The sequence below is a fragment of the Sardina pilchardus genome, chromosome 9 (assembly GCF_963854185.1).
Source record: "Sardina pilchardus chromosome 9, fSarPil1.1, whole genome shotgun sequence".
Classification (NCBI taxonomy): domain Eukaryota; kingdom Metazoa; phylum Chordata; class Actinopteri; order Clupeiformes; family Clupeidae; genus Sardina; species Sardina pilchardus.
In genome coordinates, this window is record NC_085002.1 from 19,533,813 (window position 1) to 19,561,312 (window position 27,500).

Here is a 27,500-nt window from a genome sequence, read left to right on the forward strand (position 1 = left end):
GAATGTCCCTGGGGCTCTTTTTACGGCGTGTCCATGAATCCTCCGGCCTCCGTGCAATCTCAATAAGAGCCGGCCTGGAGAGGAATCGATTGGCTGTAGCTGGTAGTGCTGATGGAAATTCTGCCCCTTTTTTTTCTTTCCCCGCGCTCTATCCATCAGGGGCTTTAGCAGTTCCACGGCTCTTCTGTTAATTACGTTGGGGTGGGGTGGGGGGGGGATGCAGTGAAGGGGGTGGGGGGGGGTGGTCGAGGAGCCTGGCTCACACACCGCCGCTCAGCCGGACCGGGAGGCCGGGCTGCTGTGACGGGCCGCTATGACGTGACGTGACATGAAACCAAGCGCGATTCAGTGCTCCTCATTACTGCCCTCTGGCCTACTGAATGGGAAGAGAGTTGTGTGAGAACGAGAGCAGGGAGGACAACGACACAATAGACATACATATACACACACACACACACACACACACACACACACACACACACACAAACACACAGGAACAGTCACTCATACACACGCACAATTAAACTGTACACTCCTATACAAGACTCAGAAGTATGGTGTGCTGTTATGGATCAGAAATGTTTTCCTTTATTAAAAATCATTGAGTCACAGTCAACATGCAAATCTTTTAGCCAAGTGAAAATGCTGTAGTTATAAATACTGTATTGTAGTTACTGCAGTGCAAGGGCGTAACTTTGGGTCTACCATTGGGGGGGTTAAAATTGCGGCATATTTATCAATTTATTTATTTATTGAATAATGTTCTTGTGCAAAAGGTAACATGCTAATTTGCCGTTCCTTTATTAGAAATACATCATGATGATTTAGGCTAGGCTAAGCTGTTCACTTGACTGTTTGTGCCATAATGACACAGTAGTTAAATTCAGTGTGCTCACATGGACCGTCTTGTGTGTATAAAGTGCGCGCCTGCACTAGCCCTATGAGCCCTGGGCTGTTTTAAGGGCATTTTCAGTTAGAAGCATTTATCCTGGTCATTGTAAGTGCCATTCACACATGCTACATTTTTTTTCAGCACAGTCTAGGCTACCCAGATCTACCACATGTATTAATACTTGCATTGATTTGATTTAGATTTTTAAATAATACAAATTTAAAAAGCATACTATACACATTCTTACATTTTGACATGTATCTCACTACAGCAAGCTGACAGCTCGACATGACTTGCATGGTTGTGTAGGCCTGACTTGCAATTAGAACCATATTGGGTATAGCCTACTTTGGGGCTGAGCAATTTACAGAAATACTGTACGTGATGTGTGCCTTCCAGAAATAAATGGCCATTTCTATTTAGTGATGAGAAATGACTTTTTTACACTTTTTGTGCTCCATATTTGCTGATCTGACCTGACTTGTTTGCGTGGTAGCACACATGATGTGCACAGATGATGATTCTCTATAATATTTTTTACTGTATTGCAATGAACAAAGTAAAGGCAAAAAAGTGTTTATTTGTCAAACAAATTTGGATGCAATATGAGTCTTGAATTGGATACCATACAGGAGTTTGTTAGGATCTCAAAACCGTATTATGAACGTGACTTGCCATAGAGAAACTGAAACACATGATAACGTTGGATTATGAACATAGGCTATTATGCCACACAAAAACATGGGGTAAGTGGAGCTAAATGAAGTTATTATTTTGCTGTCACTTCGTCTGTTTTATGGCCTAGAAGGTTGTATTTGGTATCTGTGGATAGCTCTAGCTCTCCTCTTTCATCTGACATGCGTGCCATATCTTTCCGATGGCGGGTTCGCGTGTAATTCAAGCGAGTACTGGATGCCTGGGTGAATGCAGAGCAATATAGACTGTAAATATGATATACTTTGATTTAACTTCATGATTTTATTTTAGCTTCATACTTGATCGTACAGACAAGTGTCTAGTCTCGTTGGAAAGCCCCGGTTCTGCTCTTTCGTGCAATATAGGTCTCATCTCGCTGTGACTAATTATCCCGGAGCAATGTAACAGAGAAGAATGGGTGTGTTTTTGACGCACTTTGCGTCCATCGGGCTCATAGGGCTAGCCAGCCAACTCCAGTCAACAAATCATCAGCTAATTTAACAGCTAACTTAGCAATAGGGGTATACCTCCATTTGGTCAGGATTTTTCCTATTTTTGGTTGGTGTCAACCAACAATGAAAAAATGCTGTCTGGCTGCCTTTCAATGTCTTTTTAATCTTCCCACCTGAGTTGAGAGCTTTCTCCAACCATTCATCCCAGCGACTGCGCGAAATAGTAAACAAACTTTCGGTAGAGAACGCAGGTTGGGTAATACCAAGTAGTCGGTGGGCAGGGGGGTGCATTTCAGAATATTTAAAACATGATACTATCTTGCTGGAAAATGAAATGAATAAAGAAAAGAAACAAAAGTTATTCATTCAGAATATTTTATAATTTTATAATATTTTTTTATTATTTTTTTTTGATTTGATATTGGGGGGGTTATATTAGCTGGACCTGATTTTTGCGGGGGTCATAACCCCCCTAACCCCCCCGCAAATTACGCCTATGCTGCAGTGATGACTGTATCCTAGTGCAGTTGGATATATTGATGAGTGTTTTAGTGCAATACACCACATATAGTGCTATGCACCAAAGTTTACAGTTTTTGCCTATTGCTTACACACGTTTTGCAGCATTTGGCCCATTATGTCAAAACTCTACACACAGCTATATAAGACATAGCACTTGGGGATAAACAACTCACATCTATGCCAAAATGAAACACTGCAATCAAAACATAACACTCCCTTCTAAAAACGAAATTCTTGCAACAAAACTAAACACACAAGCACCATTTGAATTATCCTACATATCACCAGTAACACACTGATGTGCTTTACATGAAACACTGCCGTCTTTGTATTTGGTTTTTTTTGGTCATTTTCTCAGACCTCGTCTTCTGTAAAACTCAAAAGTTGTAATCAATCAAGAGTTTTTACAAAAAACAAACATTCTTACAGAAATAAAGAGAAATAGAAACGTCAAATATGCAACAAAACGAAAGAAAAAAAACAATTACTGAATCATTTGTGATTGAAAAAAAAACATACATATTTGTTTTGTGTGTGTGCGTGTGTGTGTGTGCTTGTGTGTGTGTGTGTGTGTGTGTGTGTGTGTGTGTGTATATGTCTGTGAGTGTGTATGTGCATGTGAGTGTGTGTGTGTGTGTGTGTGTGTGTCTGTGAATGTGTATACAGTATGTGCAAGTTAGTGTGTATGTGGTGGGGGGGGGGGGGGGATTGATCCCCAATGTCTTCACATGAACTTTCCACCGCCATGCAGAAAATACTGTAATTCCTCGAATGCATTTAGAAATGGGCTGTAAGGGGGCAGGTATACAACTTTTGATATATGAAATTGATATGGTTGTTGAACCAATCTCAGACCAGAGCAGCCCTGATGTCATCTGAGACACATCTCTGCACTGGTCCTTGTCTTTGTCCTTGTCCTCATCCACGTCCGACAGCTCTCTCTCCTTGTCCTCCTATACTTCTTACTCTCATTGGGTGCCTCTCATTTGGTCTTTTATACACCCTCCTTTCCTTCCTCGATCCTCGTCCTCACTGATCTAGATAAAGAATGATGGGGTGACAACAATGGGATAGTCTATCCAGTGCTAGTTATAGATCAGTGGGAACGCCCCTCGAGGATCAAGCATCGAGGACCGAGGAGACATGTTGAGAGGCACCCATAGCTCTCAAAATGGCTTACCTGAGGCCTATTTGTAGTGCTAAGGTTCAGACCGATTGGTGTTATGTTTTCTGTGCACGTGTTTTTAGGTGCATAAGTAAGTGCTTGCAATTGCCAGATGAGTTTAGCATTTTGAACAAAGTGTTTTCCCAATGATATCAGGGGATTTTGTTTTTGCACAAAGTGTTTAATGTAAGAAAAAGTGTGTAGTGTTTTGAAAAAGGGTTTTGCAGAAAGAAAATGTGTGTAGTGTTTCGCAAAAAGTGTTTTGCAGAATTGCAAACAATGTGCAAAGCAGAGAATGTGTTTAAGCTATGGTTACACTGTGTGTAAAGTGTAATACAAGAAGTTTAGGTATTGAGACTTTGGTGTAAGCATTTGATTTTAGTGTGTAAGCAATAGGCAAAAACTGTAATACGCACATACAGGTTCAGTATATTGGTTCAGTGTAATATCAACTACATTATAGCAGCCCGTTTATGGGCAGTACAGTAAAAACTGGAGTTCTGCCCATCACTCCGACTTGTTCTGGCATTGATCTCACATTGCCATGGTGATCCTCTATTTGGGAAAGTCTTTATGGGAACCGTCAGAGGTCAGCATTTTTGCAGACAGGACACAGTTTGAGCTGAGTGCTGTGGTGAGAGATGGTGTCTGTCCCTGTGTCTTTTGTGTATTTTTGGCCGAGGCCCCGCAAAATGAGTCATGCTATATGTATCTAGCGGAGCCAGGCTAATCACTGTTACGCAATCCAATCTTTAGGCACTTCGGAGGAGCGTTTAATTCACATGCAGATTGGGGATGTTTTTAATACCAAGGAAGTGGTGCATGGCCGACTGCGGCAGTGGAAAGCGGAGCGCGGAGCAGCCCCTTTGCAGGCTCAGCCTGAGCTTTGGCCAGCTTTTCATCTCAGCTGGAGCTGGAGGAATGTCTCACCAGAGTCCATTTGGATCAGGACTCTTTTTTTTCTCTTCAAAGTGTGCACCTTCACGTAATATATATATATACTGTATATATATACGTATATATATATATATATACTGTATATACAGTATATATATATATATGCTCACACAGAGACACAGGAGAAGGAGAGAGAAATGATTGACTTTATTCTCTTTTATCACTCGTTTGGTTTTGTGTTTGATGTTTCTGGGCTTGTGGTGAAAGCAGCATATGTGCTTGTGTTTTGTTGTGGTGTGAATGTGTTTAGATGTGCTTGTGTTGTGTTGTGTGTGTGTGTGTGTGTGTATGTGTGTGTGTGTGTGTGTGTGTGTGTGTGTGTGTGTGTGTGTGTGTGTGTGTATGTGTGTGTGTGTGTGTGTGTGTGTGTGTGTGTGTGTGTGTGTGTGTGTGTGTGTGTGTGTGTGTGTGTGTGTGTATGTGTGTGTGTGTGTGTGTATGTGTGTGTGTGTGTGTGTGTGTGTGTGTGTGTGTGTGTGTGTACACATACAGTGTCTCTGTGGATCTGTGCTTGGAGGCTGAGCTCCATACCAGAGGCAGCTTTGTTAGCATCGCCTCGGGAGATCTGTCAAGCTTCCTCTAAGTAGTCCAGCTCTCTTTCTCTCTCTCTCTTTCTCTCTCTCTCTCTCTCTCTCTTTCTTTCTCTCTATCTCCTTCTCATGTCTCATTCCACCCATCTCCCTCCCCTCTTCACATACATTCACAAAGACTTTAATCGTGCAACACACACACGTGTGCACAAATACACACACACACACACACACAATGCACCTCATATGCAACATTTGTCATGGACATGGATGTGACAGGAACATTAAACCCTCAGGAATAAGAAAGATATGCTCAGTTCCCAGTGAAATGCAAATACACACACATCTGCACACACACCTCAGAGACTACAACAACGCCTGACTCACTGACACCTTCGCAGCTGTTAACAGCTGTCTACGTGCTCCTCCACATGGGGAAGGTCAATGAGACCGGGAGACAGGCCTTTCCTTATCGCCATCTCCCATGGAGGACAGTCAAGGGCAGAGGGTCGGACAATGGCTCAGATCTTTCATTAAAATCCTCTTCATGCAAGCTCACTGGCTCCCAGGGGGCAAACATCTGCATGTACAGTACATGCATGGTCAACATATCAAGCCATTCTCCTGTAGGCCCATGCCGTTTTTCAATGCAAAGCTTTGCCAGCTGAATGCAAGGCCCCAGCGTCTGTGTTCATAATGTACAATGAGCTTAGTGTCACTGCAGAATCCCTTGCTCTGCATATTGGCTGGAGTGTCATGGTCAGCAAGTCCTGGAGCCTGCCCCTTCACTGAGGCCATCATAGAGGACAAGACTGACACGAGGCAGTGCATGTTTCTCCATCTACAGCTCCCTCCCGCCCTCCCCCCTCCTCCTCTCACTTGTGCATATTATAATATGCTTATATATTATCTTTACTCCAAAACACACACACACGGGCATGAACACACACGCACACATACACACGAGCGCACACACACACACACACACACACACACACACACACACTCAGTGTATATTATAATGCACAGGTGTGCATAATGCATGTGTCATTTTATTGTATCGGTATTATGTTACAGTTTTATTACACTGAATGTGTATGTGTGTGTGTGTGTGTGTGTGTTAGAATCTCCGCTAGTGGGCTGCAGTGATTTGTTGTTTGGTAGGTGGCTGCCGCTGAGAGAAGAGGTAGCGATGAGAGGAGCACACAGATGGCACCGTGATGCTTCACAGGCTCCTCACACACAGAGACACTCTCCTCCCCCACTTCACACACACACACACTCACACACACACATTCACACACACATACACACACACACGCTACCCACCACCACCAGTGCTACCACTCCTGACACCATCGATATACTGTAGGCGCCTGTTTTTAGGCATCATTTTGGCATTGTGTGCACTAGGCAACAGCAGGTCTAGAATGACATGTGCCTACTGCAGGAGCTCAGAATGACAGTTGCACTGATCTGCATATGCATGTATATGTCATTGGCCATAGGTCATAAGTCATGGGAGATTCAGGCCGGAGATTCGCAAGAATGACTGATTATGTATTCCACTGTATGTGAACTGTCACTAAGTGTGGGAGAGAGTGCACATCTGTTTGCGATGCGTGTATAGAGGAATCTTCAAGAAATCAAAGCCGTACTCCGAGCACCATGCAAACTTTACTTTTCGTTCGTCCTCCTAAGTCTCGCCAACTGTTTTTTTCAGTTCGTCCACATTCCCTACGGGTGCCTACTTAAATTGTTGACTTTATTTGTTATAGCTGCACAAATGGTCTATTTTCTGCTCACCTAACTTTCGTTTCCTTTTCTGTCTGGCGGTGGTTCCATGACTCCATCCAATTGCACTTCTATTCAGTTGAGAGAGCTGAATGGCTCTTTTCATTACGGGTGCTGCACATGACGGTTAAAGGGCAGTGGCATGTATTGATTATTTTATCATCCATAGCACATGCAACATAAGCCAGACGCGAGCGCTAGCTTTCTCTACCCAGAGAATACTGTATATACAAAATGACAGAGCTGGCAGAATAAGATCTTCACTACCATTACAGTCCTGTGTAGATATTCAGTTGGTCTGACAAGGACACACGTGTACACGTAGCTTCCACCCACTCACCTGCCAGGAGACGCAGGCACTGTAACACACCTCACGCACACCGCGTTTCTAATTGACCTGAAAAGCTATTGCGCCATGAAACTGATCAAAGTCTTTGGGATGCTGGTGCTCAGAGAGCCAAGCTTTCAGCCAAGCATTTTGGGGGTTTTTTTAAAAAAAAGGAAAGAAATGACTAGAAGGAGAGAGCTGAGGAAATAAGGACAGTATGGATGATCCAGGTTAGCATTACTCATAATCTAGATCATTTCAGGGAAGAGTTGCTTAATTTTTTTTGCAGATAGTGGACATATTATAAATTTAACCCAAGACCAAGCTTTGATTAAACCCTGTAATAAAGTGGAGCCCATGAAATATTAAATCCAATTTCAATTTCCTTGGCTGTGGGGCTCTGGTTTCTTAAAGTGAAATTGCTGCGCCTGTTACCACCATCTTGCTTGTGTGATACCAGTGGAAGCCTACAGGAACTTGTCTTCGTGTATCTGGACATTGTTAATCAAGATATCACCATATCAGTGTTTCAGTTAAGTTTAGTTCGGGTTAGAAGGTTAGGTTAAGAGATCTCAAATAGCTACAAGCAGTATTTTTTTTTTAGCAAAACACTGTTGGCTCTCTGTCTCTTCTTTGGGCGAGTTTGCGTGTCCATATACTCGACTACATTTCCATGCAAGTTAATGATGTGAGGGGAGTTTTGAATGCTGGTGTTCATGGCCAATCACTGTGAATGGTGGGCCGGCCTACTGAAGCAGCATATTGCAGTAAGCACCAGGCATAAATGATTGTGCAAAAAAAAATATATGAATAACAAAATCTGTATATGAATTGCATTTAAAAAAAAACTGCAATGCTATTTTTTAAGAATGGAATGAAATAGATAACTGAAACACATTGAGTGCAGGGCCATCTCTGCCAGTGCCATGTAACAACTGAGCTGTTCACAAATCTGACTGCTTGCTTGTTTCATGACCTCTCCACCTCACCTTTGAGGGCTCAGATGCTCTTTTGACTCTGCCACACTGGTCTCATTTGTTCTGCGCGGTAATTACCCGGAGGCCAGCGCAAGTTTTCAGCTGCTGGCCACATTGGGGTTTTTTTCTTCTTTTTTTTTGCACTCATGTTTTTGTACTCTCGTTTTTTTCTCTCCCTCTGGTTCTCTGTGTCGTCTCTCGCTGTGCCATTGAGCCGTCCTCTGTTTCTGTTCCTGTTCCTGTGCAGATCACGAAGCAGCAGCTGCAGACGGTCAAGGACCGTTTCGAGTCGTTCCTGAAAGGAGACACCCAGATTGTGGCAGATGAGGCCTTCATCAACGCCGTCCAGAGCTACTATGAGGTACGGTCTGCCCGCCAAAATCGCCCCAAAGGAACAGATTTACAGAGACACACACAGGCATTTTGCTAATCAGCCTTATGGATATGTATGTGTCCACAACATCCAAAGACATTTCAGTGTGTACTGTACATCCAAATACTTGATGAATAATGAAACTGTTATGTTTTATTAAAAAGTCTGTGTGAAAGACATTCAGTGAGGTTGCATGTGCAGAACAAACTGCTAAAAGAATTGGAGTAATATCAGAATTTGGAATATTGTTTACATGCTAGGTAAACAATTAAAAATCTGATTTAAGAATAGTGTAAGTGTGCAGGCGCCAGGTGGTATTGAACGTGATAAACTCCAACTGTAGGATAATTTAGTTACATGAAATATTTAACTAGGAAAGAGCGCAAACCTCCGCCTGCATTGCTCTTCCTTGGTTGTCATACATTTGAACCTAAAATATTCAGATCGCCACCACGTGGCCATACCATGGCATTACACCACTAAGCTAAATACATAAACGCCTCCAGAATTACGGATCACTCTCAAAATGTAATTGTTCCTTCTTTGGGTTATGTCCGACCTTCCCTGAAAATTTCATTGAAATCCATCCATTACTTTTTGGGTTATCTTGCTAGCAAACAGACAGACAGACAGACAGACAGACAAACGCCTGTCCCAGATGAAAACCTTGGCGGAGGTAAATAAGATCAAAATCAGATACTCCAGATCTACTTCTCCAATTTCATAAAATTGGATTGTAATCGCAGTAGGCCTACTCAACACAGTTAACAGAGTTAATAGTGTAATCGGACTGAAATTTGATTGCTTGTATGTACGTAACTGCACTGTTTCTACTACAGGAACAAAACATGTTGTGACTCTTTTTCAAAGGGTACTTCATCAGAGCGTGCCATGTGTGCATACTTCTGTGAACGACTTAGGTCTGGCCTTATATGTCAGAGATTTACAAAGCAAGGATTTGGTGAACAAACATCTTTAAAAAAATTCAGCCTTCAACTGCCTCTCCGACAGTCCCAGGAAACTGTTGGTGGTGAGTGATTTGGGTATTGTTTATAGTGCCGCAGATATGAGGCACTGGCTGATCAAAATGGCTTTGCGCGACTCAATTAGCATAGTGATGAGGGTTATGAAAACCTCTCCCGGGACGTTTAAAAGCTTTCTCTCTGGCTCGCAGAAGCAGCAGCAGGCTGCTGTCTCCACGCGTCACATCGCACTAGCCGGCACGATCATCCGTCTCTGGCGATGATGAGGTCATCATGTCACGTCGAGCTCTCCTGAGCGAGGCCGCTGCAGGTGCGCTGCCCCACCATATCCACATACGTCACGCGTGACTGACAGGGAGCTAATGCGACCTCTCATTTATGGCTCGCTAATATTCACAGAGCGGCTTACTCAATTATCTTTCATCTCATGAAGAGTGACAAGTCATTGACTTATGCATAGTCATTTGGTATGAGATAAAGATGAAATAAAAAAGCTAAAAGTGTCCCTTTTAAAACATTTAAAACCACCTATGATGGCATTTAAGCATTGGCTGTTGGTCAGACTTAGCAAACAGTGTTATGTAGGCTACTGCAACTGACATGGCTATTGTACTGCATACTGTAAATATGTATTAGGCCGAGGTGGTGGGATGAACATGGGAGGCACTGAAGGTAGTAGCTCTGCTTGGTTGATTCATCTATTTATTTAATGGCATCTGGTAAAGTTGCCCCACAGCAATCAATGACTTGACAAAGGGAAGAGACAATTACTCTTTCATTAATTTTGCCGCACTGAACCTGCTTTTTGTAATTTAATCAGAGATTATAAAGTAGATGAGTAGAGATATTCCGCGTTTCTTTCCCAGTCTATGTCAAACGTGCAGACCCCCCAGACACATTCAGAAGCACACCGTGTTTCTGATTATGCCAGCAGAAGGCCTGAGGGCAGTCATTTTGAATAGGAGCTCATTACAAAACAAAATGAACAAAAAGAAGAACTGCCCTGCCAACCTTACTTTTAGATATTGATGGGTTAATACTTTCCATATAATTTGAATGCATTGAGGGAGCAGACACACATTATGGTTGAAACAATCCAAAAATGGTTGCTATGTGTTGTTTATCTGATAAACATACCACCTAAATGTCATGCCTTTTCTTCCTATTTGCCAGCTTTGTGTCTTGTTTGGTAAGAAAAGAACATAAAAAGCGTAATTAGACTGTAGGTGCATTAAGACTAATAATAGTACCCCTCCGTGGAGAAGAGTTGCCTCCGAGGATCTACACATGAACAATGTTGCTGTCACAGGATAGTCCCCTCGAGGGGGTGAGTCTCTGTGGCCAACCTAACCCCTGCAACCTGCTCCTCCTGCCCGGAGATGAGCAAGCGCTCCTGTTAGCCAATTAGCATCGCACTGAGCTGACACTGAGCCCATCAGGGTGTGGATCTGCTGTTGGAGCAGATCGCCAGTGGGAGTGCAGACGAAACCGCCTCCAAAAGCCCATTTGATGTAAAAGCATCCCATTGACCTCTGCCTGCCGGACCATTTGGATCCCTGCTTCCATCCCACACTTAAAAAGTCTGCGGACAGCGGATGGCGGGGCACTGAATTAACTGAAAGGATGGAGTGCTTTTTATTTCAGCTGAAAAGCTTGCGGAAGGGAAATGGCTCAGCAACTGGCATAGAGTCATGGGAAACGGTTGCCTGGATCCAAACCAGGTTGCAATTTAAAGACCCATTCATCTTCCCTATCTCAGATGGCTGTAGAGGGGGTGGGGGTGAGGTGGCGGGGGGAGAGTTGGGTAGTGGTGGTGGTGGTGGTCTAAAGAGAAGTCTGGATATAATGCCAGCCAGATATAACTGCTGGAGCTGTGACTGTATACTGACACAACATAAATCAAAAATGTTTTAATCTTACACACCCATGGTAAAAGTACCCTGTGGTGTGGAGGACATTAGCGGGGCAGTCTTTGGACAACCCTAAAGCTGATGATACACGGGGCAACATTTAGGGCAATGTTACCGAGCAATGTTGCCGGCGACGGGCAACCAGGTGAGACACAGAGCAACTGATCAGGGCAACAGACAACTGGAAACAACCAATCAGATAAAAGTAATCTGTCACCAAGGAGATAGACACAGCAGACATGGACACTGAGACATTTGCAGCAGTCACTCTTGTCTTGGCTTCAGCATTTATTTCACTCAAGTAAGTATAAGTTCAAATGTATTAGATGTTTTAGCTAAAAAAAACACACGTTATAGTTTAGGCAGAGACCGTTTTTTAGTAATCATAATAGCGATAGTAGTAATCAGTGGTGTATTCTAGTCAGCTGTAGTGGGTAGCCTGTACTGTGATCAACCCCGAATGCTAATATGTATCCTTGCCTTTTTTAAGTGGGTATACTGGGATGGTGATGCTTTTTAAGTGGGTATACTGCATAGTCCTGCACATCACAGACTACACCACTGGTAATAATAGGTTCAATGGTAGGGCTACTGTTATGAGAGTATTAAAATATAGGATATTGACAGGAATATATTACAATGGGAAGACCGTATGAAAAGCAAATATATAGAACGGGAGGGTTGACAGCTAAATAGGCCAATGATGATGATGACTGGCAAAAACATCAACATTATTTCTATTCATTACAGCAATAACAACAACAAAAAAAGAACATGGACCAGAAGATGGATGCTGAGAAGGAAACTAGGGTGTTACAGCCAGTTACTCAAGGAGCTGGCTGATGAAGATCCTCCTAGTTACAAAAACTGGTTAAGAATGGATCAGCACAACTTCAACATCCTGCTCAGCCTAGTGGAGCCTACATTAAGAAGACAAGACACTGTAATGAGGGAGGCGATACCTGCAGGGGAGAGACTGGCCATAACTCTGCGATACCTGGCCACAGGGCACAGCTTCTCCTCACTGGAGTACGTTTTCCGGGTGAGCAGACACAGCATCTCAAAGATCATCATTGAGACCTGTGAAGCTCTGTATAATGCATTGCAACCAAACTACCTGAGAACACCATCCACAGAGGAAGAATGGAGACATATCGCCAAAAGATTTGAGGAACGATGGAACTTCCCCCACTGCATCGGTGCCTTAGATGGGAAGCATATCAGCATACAGCCTCCACCAAATTCAGGATCCCACTATTACAATTACAAAGGCTTTAATTCAATTGTTTTGATGGCCCTAGCAGATGCAGACCTGAAATTTATATATATAGATGTAGGAACAAATGGCCGGATTAGTGATGGGGGGGTTTGGGCCAAGTGTGGGCTGAGTCAGGCACTGGAGGAAAACACACTAAGAAGACCACCACCAACAGGACTGCCTGGGCGTCAACTCCCTGTGCCTTATGCAGTTGTGGCAGATGAAGCCTTTGGTTTGAAGCCATGGATAATGAGACCATATCCAAGAACACAACTTGACAAAAGCAAACAAATTTTCAACTATAGGCTCTCTCGTGCACGTCGGTGTGTTGAGAATGTTTTTGGAGTTTTAGCCAATAGATTTCGAGTGTTTCGTCAGTCAATTCCATTGGAACCTTCCAAAGTTGTGACGATAACTAAAGCGGCGTGTGTTCTCCACAATTACCTGCGAACAGGATCCCTTACCCGATACACCTATACCCCTCCCAGTCTGGTGGATCAAGAAGACACAGAAACAGGTCAGATAATTCGTGGGGCATGGAGGCAGGAACCAGAGTGCTTGAATCCTATCGCAGCCTCCTCAGACAGGAATCCATCGTTGCAGGCAAAACAAGTCAGAGAGGAGTTCTGCAGCTACTTCAACACAAATGGAGCAGTAAGCTGGCAAGATAATGCAATTTCTTAGCTTAACATTCTTCTAATGGATACTACTTAATAATAAATTGAACGATACAATCAAATACATGCATGTTTATTTTATTTTCAGCCAATCTGGCATATGTACATTGACACAGTTAAATAGACATACTATTCTTCCTCTAACACACTGTGGGCCAAATCAATTATTTGCCTTTTAAGTTTTTTAGTTTTGCTCTCTGACATGTCATCCAACACACTCTCTAGATAATGCAAAAACCCTGCATGTGGTGAAGAGGCCTTTCTTTTGAGAACACCAATGGCATAGTCCATGGCATCAGAAGCCTTGTCTAGTTGTTGTTTTTTATCTGATTTTTGGTTTTTTGGGTCAGACACAGCAGTGTGGTTATCAGGGCGAGATGAAGTTGGAGAAAGAGGTGCCGTGTTTTCTGGGGTCTGGGAGGTTGTTGGAACAGCTGGATCTAGATTGTCTGAACTTTCATCAGGGTTACAGGTATCACGGAGAAAGGATAAGACCTGGTAATATTTCCACTTCGGGACATACACATCGTCAGCTCCAGCCCCAGACTTGTTGCTCTTAAGCACCGAGCTGTGCTCCCGTGTGAAGACAGTCCGAAGGTTTTTGAACTTTTTCTTCACATCTTCCTCTGAGAAGGGAATAAGGAAAAAAAACCCCACAGGATTATTATCAAATATAGTGGTAACACACAACTAATTTACATGAACTAATGCAAAATTCAGTGGGGCTATTAAAATGATAAATGTAGGCCAAACTAGTTAGAGGAAATCACAAGCTGTGAAAATCACTAGTTTGTTGCCTTTTCTATCCAGTAGTTGGCAGTCCAGGATAAGAAATGCAAAACGTTAACACTTTGACAAGGCTGCCTTTATCAAGAGGTGTGTGAAGTGCGAACTAGGGCTAGGTCTACCTCCAGATTGTTTTTAATTGAGGTGCTACTTTAGACTTGACGATCTCCTGTCTAGTTAATCGAAATGTACACGATATTTTGACAGCTCTAACAATAACACAGGGTTAAGGTTACAGAGTTACTACAGTGCACATTCAGCTGAAAAAGCATAAACTTAAAAACCGTTAGCAATGAGACTCACCATTTATCACTTGCTGCTCATCTGTGAGCTGCTGACAGAGCTCCTTGTAGGCGTTGTTCTTGACGTCTCGGTTCTTGTACTGTTTCGCCCTCGGGTTCCACAAGTACTCATGTTCTGGTGTGAATCAATTCATACAATAAGTCAGACCATCGATTACAATTCATTGAATAAATAAAAATGACATACAACAGCTAGAAGCTAACGTTATCCCTAGACTTCAATAACTTTGTTAGCAAAACGACGGCTAGTTAGCCAAATCCCATTCAATCTCAATGGCGCAATGCTAGCTACTAGCTAGTAGTTTACTAGAAAAAAAACGATGTCTTCTTAACAACATCGGAACATAAAAACTGACGTTACTTGCTTTATTAAGCATTTGATGAGGTAAAATGCCCAGTTTTGTTTTCAACATGTCAACTTACCGCTATAAAAAGAGATCAGCAGCCTCTCTTTTTCTTCGCTCCACTGTCGCTGAGACGCCGCCATCTTTATTGGAAATTTCAGACGCTCACAGATGGTCATGTGACTCGTTGCCAGCATTCTGATTGGATGATCTCAAAAATTGCCGTTTAAGTATCCAAAGTGGTCAGATAGAAAATTATTGCCCAACCTCAATGAGAAAGTATTCCTCGTCAACATTGCCTCAGCGACATTGCCCTAAAAATTGCCCCGTGTATCATCACCTTTAGAGTTACTCCCTTTGGTGAAAGGTTGAATGAATGCACTACCTTTCCCAATTAAAAATCTCAGACATCATTCAGAGTGTCTGTGCCCCATGGGAATTATTTTTTTTTCTTTTCTTATTATAGATAACAAATTAATTTCCGTATCCCATATTTTTCTGTGGGTTGGTTCTTTTTTGTTTTAACATGTTAAATTTTAAACAAGCTGCTCCCCAGTCTTAATGGCCTGGGCATATTACTGCAGTACATCACTCTGGGGGTTGCACATTTATGGTGTCACTTTTATTTTTTATTCATAAAGCTCTGTGCCTGTGACCAACATCTACCTCCAGGCTGCCTTCAGCTGGCTCATTCTTTTGCCTTCATGATTTTCTCTTTTAAACGAATCAAAACACAGTGTATAGTTTTACTTTATGGGTTATTTTTATTGGAATGCCAGGGATTTTACCCTTGATATTATCACAAATATTCTGACTCTGTGATCATCACAGTTCAAGCACAAAGCTACCTATTACTTATTATTTTATGTTAATGTCGTATTTCGATTTAGTAGCCGACAACATTTCTGCTATTCCATTATTAAAGGCAAGTCATTTCAACTTAATTATTGAGACACCACAGACGACTTAACATGGCTGTCTTTAAAAAAAGGCTGACAGCTCTTCATTTTAAGCAGCCATATTTCAACATCCATGTACAGTCTATGTAGCCAACCATGTGTAGCCTACTGAAGGAATGGGATGGAAGCCAGTAGTGACTTCATCTGACAGCTAATCTTGACAGTAGGCTAAAAAGACGTTAGGCCTGTGTTAGTTGACGAACTCCGGTGATATGCAAATTCCTTGCTGCAGACATTGCAGAGGACTATTTTTTTTATTCAGTACTTTTTTTCCGATTAATTAATCAAAATGAATCAGTTATTTTGACAGCCCTATTTTTTAACACATCTCTATGCCCAACACAGTTTTTGTTATTTCCAACACCTTCGTTTTAAGAGTATACCTTTACGATTTATGGTTGAGGTTTGGGGTTGGATTTGTGATGTTCAATGATTAGTCAACGACAATTTTACTGAGCTTGAATCTGAAAAGATGATCAACTAGGTCTCTGTGGACAGACTATCCAAGTTTTACAGGGGAAAAGTCATCTATTGTGCGGTAGTAAGCTATAGCACAAAATGAATCAAAAGGGGTTTTTATGATGTCTCACATATTGCCACAATGACTGTCACCAGGGTGCCCTCGGGGTACACAGCTGTCTTGAGTTAAGCTGCTTTATGCTTCTGCATGAGTTCATCGGCCCCTCTAAAGAGACTCAGCGCAGGGTCAGATAAGTGCTTCTCTGAATTTACGCAGGTTGAAATTACCAGGTACTCTAAGTGGATGCAGGTTATGATAAAGCCACTTTAGCTTACCTAAAAAATCCATCAGTCATTATGTGTAGTTACTCTTTACTGACCTGAAGTCATTGTAGCTTGTCAGTACCCAATCCATGGTGGCTGCCTGCCTGACTTGTTCTTCGGCCCAGGCTCTCACTTGGAATCTGCCCAACTTATTCCTGTACATTTTGTAACACATGTGTACTGACATGTTATGGTGGTGCATAAAACATACATAATGGGCAGCTGTATAAGTTTGACATAAAAGATTTGAAACACTTTTGGTGCCATAACATGATACATTTCATGCTTGATCCATGCACTGTCATAGCTAAGAAGAACACTGGCATTGTTAGCTAGCTAATAAGCTAGTGTTAGAATAACACAGATCCCTTTTTTTGGGGGGGGGGGGGGGGGGGTCAATTTTGGGGTCCAAATGCTCCATTTTAACCCATGCAACATAACATTGTCTTCATTAGCTAGCTTAGGCTAGCCTACTTATCTGGGTCACTAGGCTAGAAATTGCATGTGGTGCTCAAAACTGCCATACAGTGTAGGCATTGGTTCATTAGCTTCCTCATGGCAAAATTAAACGGTGAGAGTGCTGGGAATTTAACAGCAGCAGGCTACACGCCGGGACCCGTCAAGTGACAGCAAAGTACAAGAACACACTAGCCAGTTCATTAGAGAAATAACCTGTCAGCTTATAAGTGACATTTTCTATTTAATAGACTCTGTGAACAGAAACCAAACTTAAAGGAATATGTTTTTTTCATATTAAACTATGTTATTCCATTAACTAAGACGAGTTGTACATACCTCTCACGTTCACTCTTGCACTTTCAGTTTCACTTAAGGAGTGAGGATATTACTGCGCTGAGTCTATGTGCTCCCAATTGTTATTTCGCCACACAATATAGTTATCCCTCTTACCTGCTTAGAAATGCACCACATTTTATTTTGTTTCACCATACTTGGTCGTGTGACCACTCGTGTAACTGTATTTTAATAGGGAAGACATGGAGGTGTTTGGTCTCTTCTAACTTCAATTCTCTGTTTGGACCCTAATGAATGAACTGGGCTAGCTAAGTGCTATCAAAGTAGCGCCCGCGCACCAGAGCTTGAGAGTGCACGCATTGAAACGTGAGAGTATAGGCCTATCAATTTGTCTAAGTTAAGGGAATAACATAGTTTATTTAATATGAAAAAAGGGTGAAGTGTTCCTTTAAGTGTTCGCATTTGCACAAATTAAAATAGGCTACTGTTTGTTCACTATTGTTGCCTATAGTTTTCCTTAGCCTATTACCTCAGCCAAGGAGGTTATATTTTTTATGTTTGTTTGTCTGTCTTCTGTTTGTTAGCAAGATAACTCAAAAAGTGATGGATGGATTTCAATGACATTTTCAGAGAGGGTCAGAAATGACCCAAGGAAGAAGTTATCCATATCACCATCAGGATACCGGAGGCGTTTATGTTTTTCGCTTAGCGGTGTAATGGCATGGTATGGCCACGTGGTGGCGATCTGAACACTTTAGGTTCAATTGTATGACAACCTAGTAACAACAATACAGGCAGAGGTCTGCGCTTTCTGAGTGTTTTTCTAGTTTTATCTTGTGTTTATCTAAGTTGTCTTCAGCAAGACCTAGTCCAAAATGTGGTCCGACATCTCGGTTTTAGCAGTAGGGTAGACTGAGTACAGTTGGGTCATGTGTACAGTTGAGACACCTTAAATATCTTGCCTGCAAACCAAGCCTGATCTATGATTTTTGCTACACATATGTGTGTTAGTGTTCTCTTTAATCATGGGAAATTTGGACACTGTGCATATCTCCTGTCCAAAGATATTGGCAAAAGTATTTTTACCATAGTGAGAATTTCACTTAACCATGTTCCTTCCACAGTGAATATCTTGTTACTCCAATGTGACTGTTATACTTTTCTTACATCATTGCAAAGGTCATTCTGTGCTCTACAAACTGACATATTTCATGACATCCTTTCATGCAAGGTTGTTGCATTATTTAGAAAAATGTGCAAGATGGTCAGAAGGGTACAGATGAGACACTTTGTCTCAACTGTACCCGGATAAAATCCCATTGGATTGCATGGTGTTTATTTGTGCATATTATGATGGCATTTAGGCAATATAGAACACAAATGTCAATAAAATGAATGTTTTTGATATTTAAACTATATATTATTAATGAATATATCTTATAACATGAAGATTTTAAGGATTACATCATCATTTGAAAATTAGCCATGATAAAACCAAGGAAAAAAAAGATATTTTCATCTTTAAACATTTGTCCCTGCTTTATGTCTATCTGATGCCAATTTAGATTAAAAAAATAGATTAAAATAAAAAGAAACACTCAGATTACACATTTTAAAAAGTTTGCTACATTTGCAGTGAATGGCTAGTCAGCCTTCCAGCATCATGAATGGGCGTCTCAACTGTACCATGCTACTGTCTCAACTGTACTCAATATAATTATATTAGGGTACAGTTGAGACAAAATGCCACCTTGTGTTTATGAGTTAATTGTGAAAAATCTAAACAACTTACGGATATATTCTTTGGGTTTTATTTTAGTGCACAGATCAAAGATATACCATGTAAGAACACAGTTATTTTCAATGGCTTTTTACAGTCAAACTTTCAAGTGGTAATGGGGAAAGCAAAAACTGTCCCAACTGTACTCAGTCTACCCTAATGCCCATCAGTCCACTGATAAGTGCTATGTATTCTGACAGGTTTTCCTCAAGAGTGATCGCGTGGCCAAGATGGTGCAGACGGGAGGCTTCTCAGCTCTGGACTGCCGCGAGGTGTTCAAGAGGCACATCGAGAAGCGGGTGCGCAGCCTGCCGGAGATCGACGGCCTGAGCAAGGAGACGGTGCTCAGCTCCTGGATGGCCAAGTTCGACACCATCTACCGCGGCGACGAGGACCCTCGCAAAGCCCAGCAGCGCATGACGGCCAGCGCCGCCTCCGAGCTCATCCTTAGCAAGGACCAGCTCTACGAGATGTTTCAGCAGATCCTCGGCATCAAGAAGTTTGAGCATCAGCTTCTCTACCAGGCCTGTCAGGTAAGCTTACAGCAAGCTTTCTTCATGGTGTGTCCATTTTAGTCATGGACAGCACGGTGAAAACAGAAACATAGCTAGCAGCGTTTTACGTAACTGGCTCAGTAGACATCTGAGTTCTAACAACGCTCTGTCTTCACTGTTCTCTTTGATGTTTTTGCTAGCTACAGTTGCATATGAATTACAGAATTGGTCAGAAGGCTGCCAAGCAGTGTCATCACTGAAGGTGAATTGGGGATGATTGTAGAACCTCTGAACAGGCGAGGAGGGCCCATGACTCTGGCTGCATGAATTTATATTAAGAGAGCTGATGCAACATTCTCGTGTGTATGGAAAGCCTTTGAAATTTTGTCTAACAGATTAATCTCTGTCATCATAGCACATTTAAAAATGTAGTCTCAGTATGTTTCCACTCCAACAACATCTCCGTATGCGCTTTGGACAGTATTCTCTTTTCCTGGATAAATGAAAGGTCACCAGGTGTCTCCTGATGGTTTTCACATCAAATGTATTTCTAAAGTATGTTGTAGGAATTAGAGGGTAGATCTACCTTGAAAGGGGTTGTGCAAGATGCTGTTGGATGACCGATAACTGGGAGAAGGGAAAAAAAAAGAAAGTTAGAAGATTCCATTTCAGCATCACAGCACCCCATCACCACCACCACCACCACCACCACCACCACCACTCCCCAATCCTTTCCTGAGGCATCCAGCTTCCTCTCTCTCACTCTTCCTCTCCCTCCAACCTTTGAAGATGAATAACCTAGTTTTCCTCTGCTCCTGGCTGATACTGCGGGGTACCAAATTTGCATGTTTTTTTTCCACTCGTTGCTCGAAGCAGATCTGTCTCAGACTAGAGAAGCACAGAGAAACGGAGGCCAAAAATGGAAACGTCTCTATTTGCGTCTATTTTTAAGGTAGCTATACGTGAAAGTTTAAGTTTGAAAACATTAGAATTAGCAATCTTTCAATCCAACAACTCTTCCCTGTTTGGGGTGAGCAGAGAGCTGGTCAGTCTTATAGTAACCCCCTTTGAGGTGTATAAGGTTCATTTTAGGTGCCTTTGTGAGGCCATTATCTTTCAATATTAAATTTTTACATACACGCACATATAAATACAGAATGTAATGAGCATAGGCTATACATACAGAATTTCATGAATAACATATGTTTTATGCAGAAAGAGGAAATTATCTCTGAATCTTTGATGTATGTATGGCCTGTGTAAGGACAAGCGTCTGCCTCTGCATGCTCTATGTCCTGTTTCTTCTTCTTAAATTGTGCGTTTGACAAAGCACAACCTAGAACTATATTGCTGTTTGGATGAGAAAAACAAGATATTAATTCTGAGCTCCTGACATTTTTATGGTCGGTGGGCGCTGAGTCATTTCATCAAGCATCAGACAATACCATTGGCCCCCTGGCAAAAGAGGAATGGCTGGATCTGTTTCCATAAGGACTCTTATTCCGTTACCTGTAGAGAGACTTTATACTTGTTCATTATGGGGAAGGTGCTCACATGTGCTTTCTCATAACAATAATAATAATGTTTATGGCACAGCACTACATTTTGTGTTGTTATTGCCTCTCCAAACTACTTTGCTTGAAGTGTTATCAGCATGTTGCTCATGTTCTGGTGTACCTGCTATCTGAATAATCATCAAGCCCTTTGGTATATAAAGCCTCTGAGCTAAAGAACATAGTCTAGGGATATGTGTTTCCCTGGCAGAGAGGCAGACTGGCTCCTTGTTATTATGTAAACACTACAGACATAATAGCCGTACTAGCTATCATATCGTTCAAAATACCAGTGCTTTACAGATAGATTGCAGCTGTTCAAGTGTAACCACATCACTTGCCCTCGTGTTCCAGAAGCTAAAAGCCTTGAATTCCATATAACTAGCGTTTCAAGTGGTTCAGGAGCATTTAAGAACGTAAAACAGCCTGCCTCTTGCTATTTTGGTCTGGCGTTTAATGCCTGTGAGCGTTGCGCTGTGAACACCGTAGGCCTCAGAGATGACGGCATTGGGCTGGGCTGAGCTGAGCTGAGCTGTCGCCCCACATCGTCTGGCGTTGAGGGATGAGCATCGGCCATGCCAGCCTCCATGGCTGCCCACATCATGCCCATAACCTCAGGTGGCAGTGCGAGCCTGGGCCGCGCCCGCGTGACACGCTCGCATTGCCTGCCTGGCATCAGTGTCAGGCAGCCCAGCTCCCTGGCACACCAGGCTGGGCAGAGCCTAAGGTGGCGTGCTGCTTGAGATCATTTGTACAAGTGCTTGCAAACAAGTGAACACAAACAGTGTGTGCATGGACACACGGCCACACATACACACTCAAATGTGTATATAAAACTGTCCATAAAGCCCTTATACCTAAGCCTTCACACAAACAAAGCTCAAATACTGACTCACTGTATAGTGTGGACTTCTGAGGACATTGTTGGGCTAATTGAAATATCACTTGGCTCCCCATTCCTTTAACACCCCCTAGCATACTGACATCCTCAGCATCTCAATGCTGAGTTTTGTGCTCTTTTAGAGCGCAAGCAATAATGCAGTGTCTTTGACATTGCTTCTACACACACACACACACACACACACACACTCATACATACATGCAAGCACACACACATACACTCCCAAAAAGAACAGAAACACACAGAAGTCATACAGGTGAATTATCTTTGGAAACAGAAGCCGCACTCCTGCTCGCTGAGAAGAACAGTGGCTGCGTGCCGTTGGTGGGTCGGGAGCGGAGCTGTGCGGAGCGTGGGAGGCGTAGCTCTTTGTGTCTCCGGCTCCCACTTTCACTTCCAGTGCCAGAAGACGACGCGCACACACCACCTGGAGTTTATTTAATGAAAGCATCATCAGGCATAATTGGCTAAAATTGTGTTCCGTGCTGCTCACTCAGGGATGGGAAGAGGACTGCTCTGATCCCTGTCTGTCTGTCTGTCTGTCTGTCTTTTGGTCTGTCTCGCTCTTTTGACTTACCTGGTGTGTGCTCAAACACAGGGCCAGTGCAGAGCCACACCTGAGCAGTGACTAAGCATAGGGCTGAGTAGAAACTAGTAGAAATGGAAGTTCGATTTTATCGATGATTTCCAACGATAATCAAGATACAGCAATTATTTTGCCATACTCTGTTTTACGACGATGCTTTGGTTTTTTGGCTTATAAATCCATCATACGCTTTTTCTGATAGAAAAACTGAAAAAATAGTGAAATTGGTTGGACAGAAGAAATAACAGAAAGAGAACGCGAGTGAAAGGAATACCAAAATAGTATGCAATGCCGTGACATTAAATGACCCAGATGACTATATTTGCTGACTGTATTTTGGTGGAAAAGGACCAAAGAGGGCACTTCCTGCGGGTAACCCCCTCCCCGTCAGGCCACAGAGAGACCCTCCTGTAGCCGGGTGCAGCGTGGCACCATGCTAGGTGGCACCACCCTGTGCTGCTGTAAGTAACGCTGCGCTGGTGGCTGAGTGCTTCTTATGCAGCCCCGTGACCCTGAGGGCCAGAGTCTCGCCTGGTGTCTCACACCTTCTGATCACCGTGAGACACTGCTGTGGTGATGTGGGGGGGAGACTGGAAGTGGGAGCGTGTGTGTGTGTGTGTGTGTGTGTGTGTGTGTCTGTGTCTGTGTCTGTGTGTGACTGTGTGAGGGGGGCTGGGGTGGGGGTTGAGTAGGCATCATGTTTGTTTATGCACGCTAACAAGGTTTCCGGCGTCTCTAGTGGGGCAGTGGGGTGGGCTGACGCATTCACTCCTTCCTCATTACTGCGCCTCTCACCCCCCCTCCCCCTCCCCCTCCCCCTCCCCCCATCACTCTCGCCAGTCATTACGCATGGTAATGGAGAGCCATTTTGTTCAGATCCTCTCTATATGGTCTTGGTGCACAGAGAGAGAGAGAGAGAGAGAGAGAGAGAGAGAGAGAGAGAGAGAGAGAAAGAAAGGGATAGAGCTGATGCTGCACTTACAGGGAATTACAGTACTCCTCAGGATTACAGACACAGTAATTACACACACATTAACATGTCATCAATGTAAAAAAAAAACAGTTCAAAAACGCTTTTGCACACCTTTGTTTCAAGACAGGTGCATCGTACAAGCGTTACCAGTGATACTTGTTGAAGAAGTCCCACACTGTCCATTACGCATGCCAAACTTTATTTCACAACGTTTCGGTGATACAGACCTTCACCTTCCAGAAATTCACCTGAGGAAGGTCTGTAAGACCGAAACGTTGTGAAATAGGATTTGCCATGTGTAATGGACAGTGTGGGACTTCTTCAACAAGTATCACTGGTAACGCTTGTACGATGCACCTGTCTTTAAGCAAAGGTGTGCAAAAGCGCTTTTGAACTGTTTTGCCATGTGTAATGGACGTGCAAGTATCAAATGTAAAACACACCCCTGTCTCTGGACTTGTGGAAAGGTGGACTTGTGGAAAGGTGGACTGTGAATCGAACACTCTTTCAGGCTCAACACTAGCAATGTAGAGATCCTGTTTATTTCCTTATTCATCCGTAAAAGGTTTTGGCAATATTATTTAGCAAAAAAATTAATCAATATGAATTCATGGTTGACAACAGAAGTGTATTATAGTACTCTACAAGTAAGTAAATATGTAAAAAGAAAGTCTTTAAAAAGTTTTTAGCTTGGTGTGAGATTTGTCTGAATTCCTTAACCAATTTTGAGGAATGCAGATATGAAAGAATGCCGTGGTACAGTATGTGCAATTGTGCATTCAGCATCCCTGTATGTTTTGCTTTAAACCGGAATTGGTTGGAGTCATTTCTCACATCTTGACATTCAACCATGAAATAGATCAGCCAATGTTGTGAGCCTGTCTAAATGCACAGCAGTAGCCTACTGTGTTCTGTCCATCTTAACCATCACTGCTTCCTTAGAATTTATGGACAGATGCATTTGTTACGCTTTGACATTAACGTGACTGATATAATGTAGACTATCAAGCAGTACTGCAGATTTAAATAGTGTCAAATGTAAGTATGATGTAACAACTTTATGAAGTGCCTCATACTGGTATCAAACCATATGACTAAACACTAATTATGTAATGTAGAACGTTCAACAAAGATGCTGTAATCTAGAGAGTTCTGCTGACTGCTGTTCTCTATGCTACCTTCCCAGTGTGCGTTATTCCCCTCTTAATTAGCTCCATTTGCTAACTGTGAATAGATGTGCCATGCTAGATTCTGTTTGGCTGGATGCTCTGTCTCTGCTGAATTGTGTGTGTGTGTGTGTGTGTGTGTGTGTCTGTGTGTGTGTGTGTGTGTGTGTGTGTCTGTGTGTGTGTGTGTGTGTGTGTCTCTGTGTGTGTCTGTGTGTGTGTGTGTGTGTGTGTGTGTGTGTGTGTGAAGAGAGACAGCCTTGTGGTCGGTGCAGAGTGTTTGGTCTCGGGGCCATCTGTGGACCTTAGCTGGCCAGGCTGGCCGCCGTGACTCTGTCTAATGCATCATATTCCACAGCCTACGGCTCGAGGTGAGCCCATTGGTCATCCTAATGACTGCGTAAATACACAAAAGGACAAACGGGTACGCACATGGACTTAGAGACACACACACACATACACACACACACACACACACACATTTTGCACAGACCTAGAATCAGCTTGATATACAAATATGCACACGATGGCACAAGCAAACAGACATGCACATACACACACACACACGCACGCACAGACGTTTGCAACAAGATAATGGGCAAATCTAGTGGGAGTGAGATGTTTGATTGATTTTTATGACTGAATATTGCAACTGTTGAGCCGTAATGGAATCGCTCGGGAGCTTCAGTGAACACACGGCGCCAAGGAGACCAATACATCAGCCCACAGTAGGAGGACGATGATGATGATCACTCATTCAAATCAACGTTAACACTCCCTCTACCAGAGCTGCTCCCCCCCCCCCCCCCCCCCCCCCCCCCCCCCGACGGCATCTGCGGTGTGCGGGAGATCTGTTTGGGAGAGGATGCCAGGGAGATGGACCGGCCCGTGTCTGGTGCCGAGGTTCCATTAGGGACCCTGAAGAATTATAGGCCTCTCTCAAACAGGTGCGCAGGCGCTCGTGAGATACTCGCACTTAAAGCAGTGTTGTTAAGTTGATTCCTCACCCCCTCTACCTCATCGTGTGGCACTTAGAGCGCAGCACACAGAGTAGTGTTTTCTGTAGACCCGGCAAATAGACCTACTGTGTTATCTCCAATGCTCAGGTTCCGCAATCGGCGTCTTGAAAATCGCCCTTGTGTAAGCGCTTTTCTAGATCACTGATAAACCCTAAAAGTTACAGCAAGTTAGGTTTTCTGTCTGACACGCGCTCGGGAAAATGTTTCTGCCTGATTGATTCTGTGAGACCCAACTGAACAGCCTTGAATGTGTTTCCCTGGGGAGATTTTTTTTTCTGTGAACTGGCATACAGTCGCACTCTCGGAGACACTCGCTGTCTGGGGTTGAGTCTCCAGAGTGTCGGTGACGTAGGTGATGCGCGGGAACAGGACGGGGGGGCGGGGGTTGGTCACATGGAGATGACGCCCTCGGCTCGTGGCAAAGTCTCGGCTGTTGTTGCACTCAGCAGCTGAGCGATAAGACAAACGAGTAAGTTCGCTCGTTTACTCTCCCGATTCCTCTGCGCTTGACACCACCTCCAGGTTAAGCCGCCGCCATGAAGGAAGTGGCTGAGATAAGGGGTCAGATGATCCCAGATGGTGACGGACGGTTTGCAGCGAGTAACGGGAACGTCACCCGGGGTCCTTGGGCGGGACGTGCGAGCGATAAGAGAGGAAGGGATGGGTGGGTGGGTGGGTTGCCCGCGAGGTATCGCGCCGCGACAACCGAGCGGAGAGGGGAGGAGGATGGGAGAGAAGCGGAGAGGGATGGCGGAGGATGGTGGCAGTGCATGCTGCTGACTCCTCTGTCCTTTTGTCACACTTCTGCTGGGGCTGCACATCTCACGCTGCGGGGGTTGCCACGGCACCCGCCTCCAGCCTCCGGGGAGACTTGTGTCACATGGTGGAGATGATGTTAGGGCTTCAAATATCCCACAAGGCCCCCGGCTCAGTAATCCATGGCAGCCAGGTGTCCTCTGTGTGTGTGTGTTTGTGTGTATGTGTGTTTTTGTGTGGGGGGGGGGGGTCTTATGATGACATTATAGAAGTATAATAGTATAATGGCACATACTGTGCGTACATGTGTGAGAGCACAAGGACATCTATGTGGTTGTATGCATGTGTGTGTGTGTTTGTGTGAGTTTGCATGTGTAAAGGACAGAATGTGTGTGTGTGTGTGTGTACGGTATGTGTGTGTGTGTACAGTATGTGTGTGTGTGTGTATGTGTGTGTGTGTGTGTGAGTTTGCATGTGTAAAGGACATAATGTGTGTGTGTGTGCACAGTATGTGTGTGTGTGTGTGTGTGTGTGTGTATCTAAAGGCTGATCCACTTTTATGCTCAGTATGGTATGATGATCTGCAGCCGGTGGCAGAGGCTGATTTTTTGCTCCACTAACCAGCAGCACTGGGGATCTCAGCAGGGTGGCTGCTCTGTGACATGAGTGGACACACACACGCACGCACACACACACACACACACACATGCATATGTATGTATATATATACACACACACACACAACACACATGGCATAGAAATGTGCACATATCTCCACACTCAAAAGACACCTCATGTGATAAGAAAAATGATACGACAAAGGATCACAAA

The 27,500-nt window shown here is 43.4% G+C and overlaps 3 protein-coding genes across 8 annotated transcripts in view; 2 read left to right on the top strand and 1 right to left on the bottom strand.

Annotated features, from left to right (window-relative positions):
• The window catches only part of cadpsb (Ca2+-dependent activator protein for secretion b), a 92,868-nt gene that overhangs the window by 12,772 nt on the left and 52,596 nt on the right, over positions 1-27,500 (top strand). For all 6 annotated transcript variants that reach the window (XM_062546201.1, XM_062546203.1, XM_062546205.1 and 3 more), the window contains exons 2-3: positions 8,561-8,674; positions 19,422-19,754. In XM_062546201.1, coding sequence (XP_062402185.1) covers positions 8,561-8,674; positions 19,422-19,754 — 447 coding nt within the window. The remainder of the gene's footprint in view (positions 1-8,560; positions 8,675-19,421; positions 19,755-27,500) is intronic.
• LOC134091950 (putative nuclease HARBI1) lies at positions 11,836-13,521 on the top strand. The gene is made up of 2 exons (XM_062544704.1): positions 11,836-11,880; positions 12,330-13,521. Exon 2 carries the CDS (start codon positions 12,370-12,372, stop codon positions 13,519-13,521), a length of 1,152 nt encoding a protein of 383 aa, XP_062400688.1. The 5' UTR covers positions 11,836-11,880; positions 12,330-12,369.
• On the bottom strand, positions 13,588-15,265 carry LOC134092274 (uncharacterized). The gene is made up of 3 exons (XM_062545079.1): positions 15,026-15,265; positions 14,604-14,717; positions 13,588-14,140 (listed from the first exon to the last, which is right to left on the bottom strand). Exons 1-3 carry the CDS (start codon positions 15,141-15,143, stop codon positions 13,644-13,646), a joined length of 729 nt encoding a protein of 242 aa, XP_062401063.1. The 5' UTR covers positions 15,144-15,265; the 3' UTR covers positions 13,588-13,643.

Coding starts and splice junctions, on each gene's coding strand:
- LOC134091950 (XM_062544704.1), top strand. CDS start 12,370: ATGCTGAGAAGGAAACTAGGGTGTTACAGCCAGTTACTCAAGGAGCTG.
- LOC134092274 (XM_062545079.1), bottom strand. CDS start 15,143: ATGCTGGCAACGAGTCACATGACCATCTGTGAGCGTCTGAAATTTCCA. Junction 14,718..15,025: donor GCTGATCTCTTTTTATAGCG/GTAAGTTGACAT, acceptor GATTCACACCAG/AACATGAGTACTTGTGGAAC. Junction 14,141..14,603: donor TGAGCAGCAAGTGATAAATG/GTGAGTCTCATT, acceptor TTCCCTTCTCAG/AGGAAGATGTGAAGAAAAAG.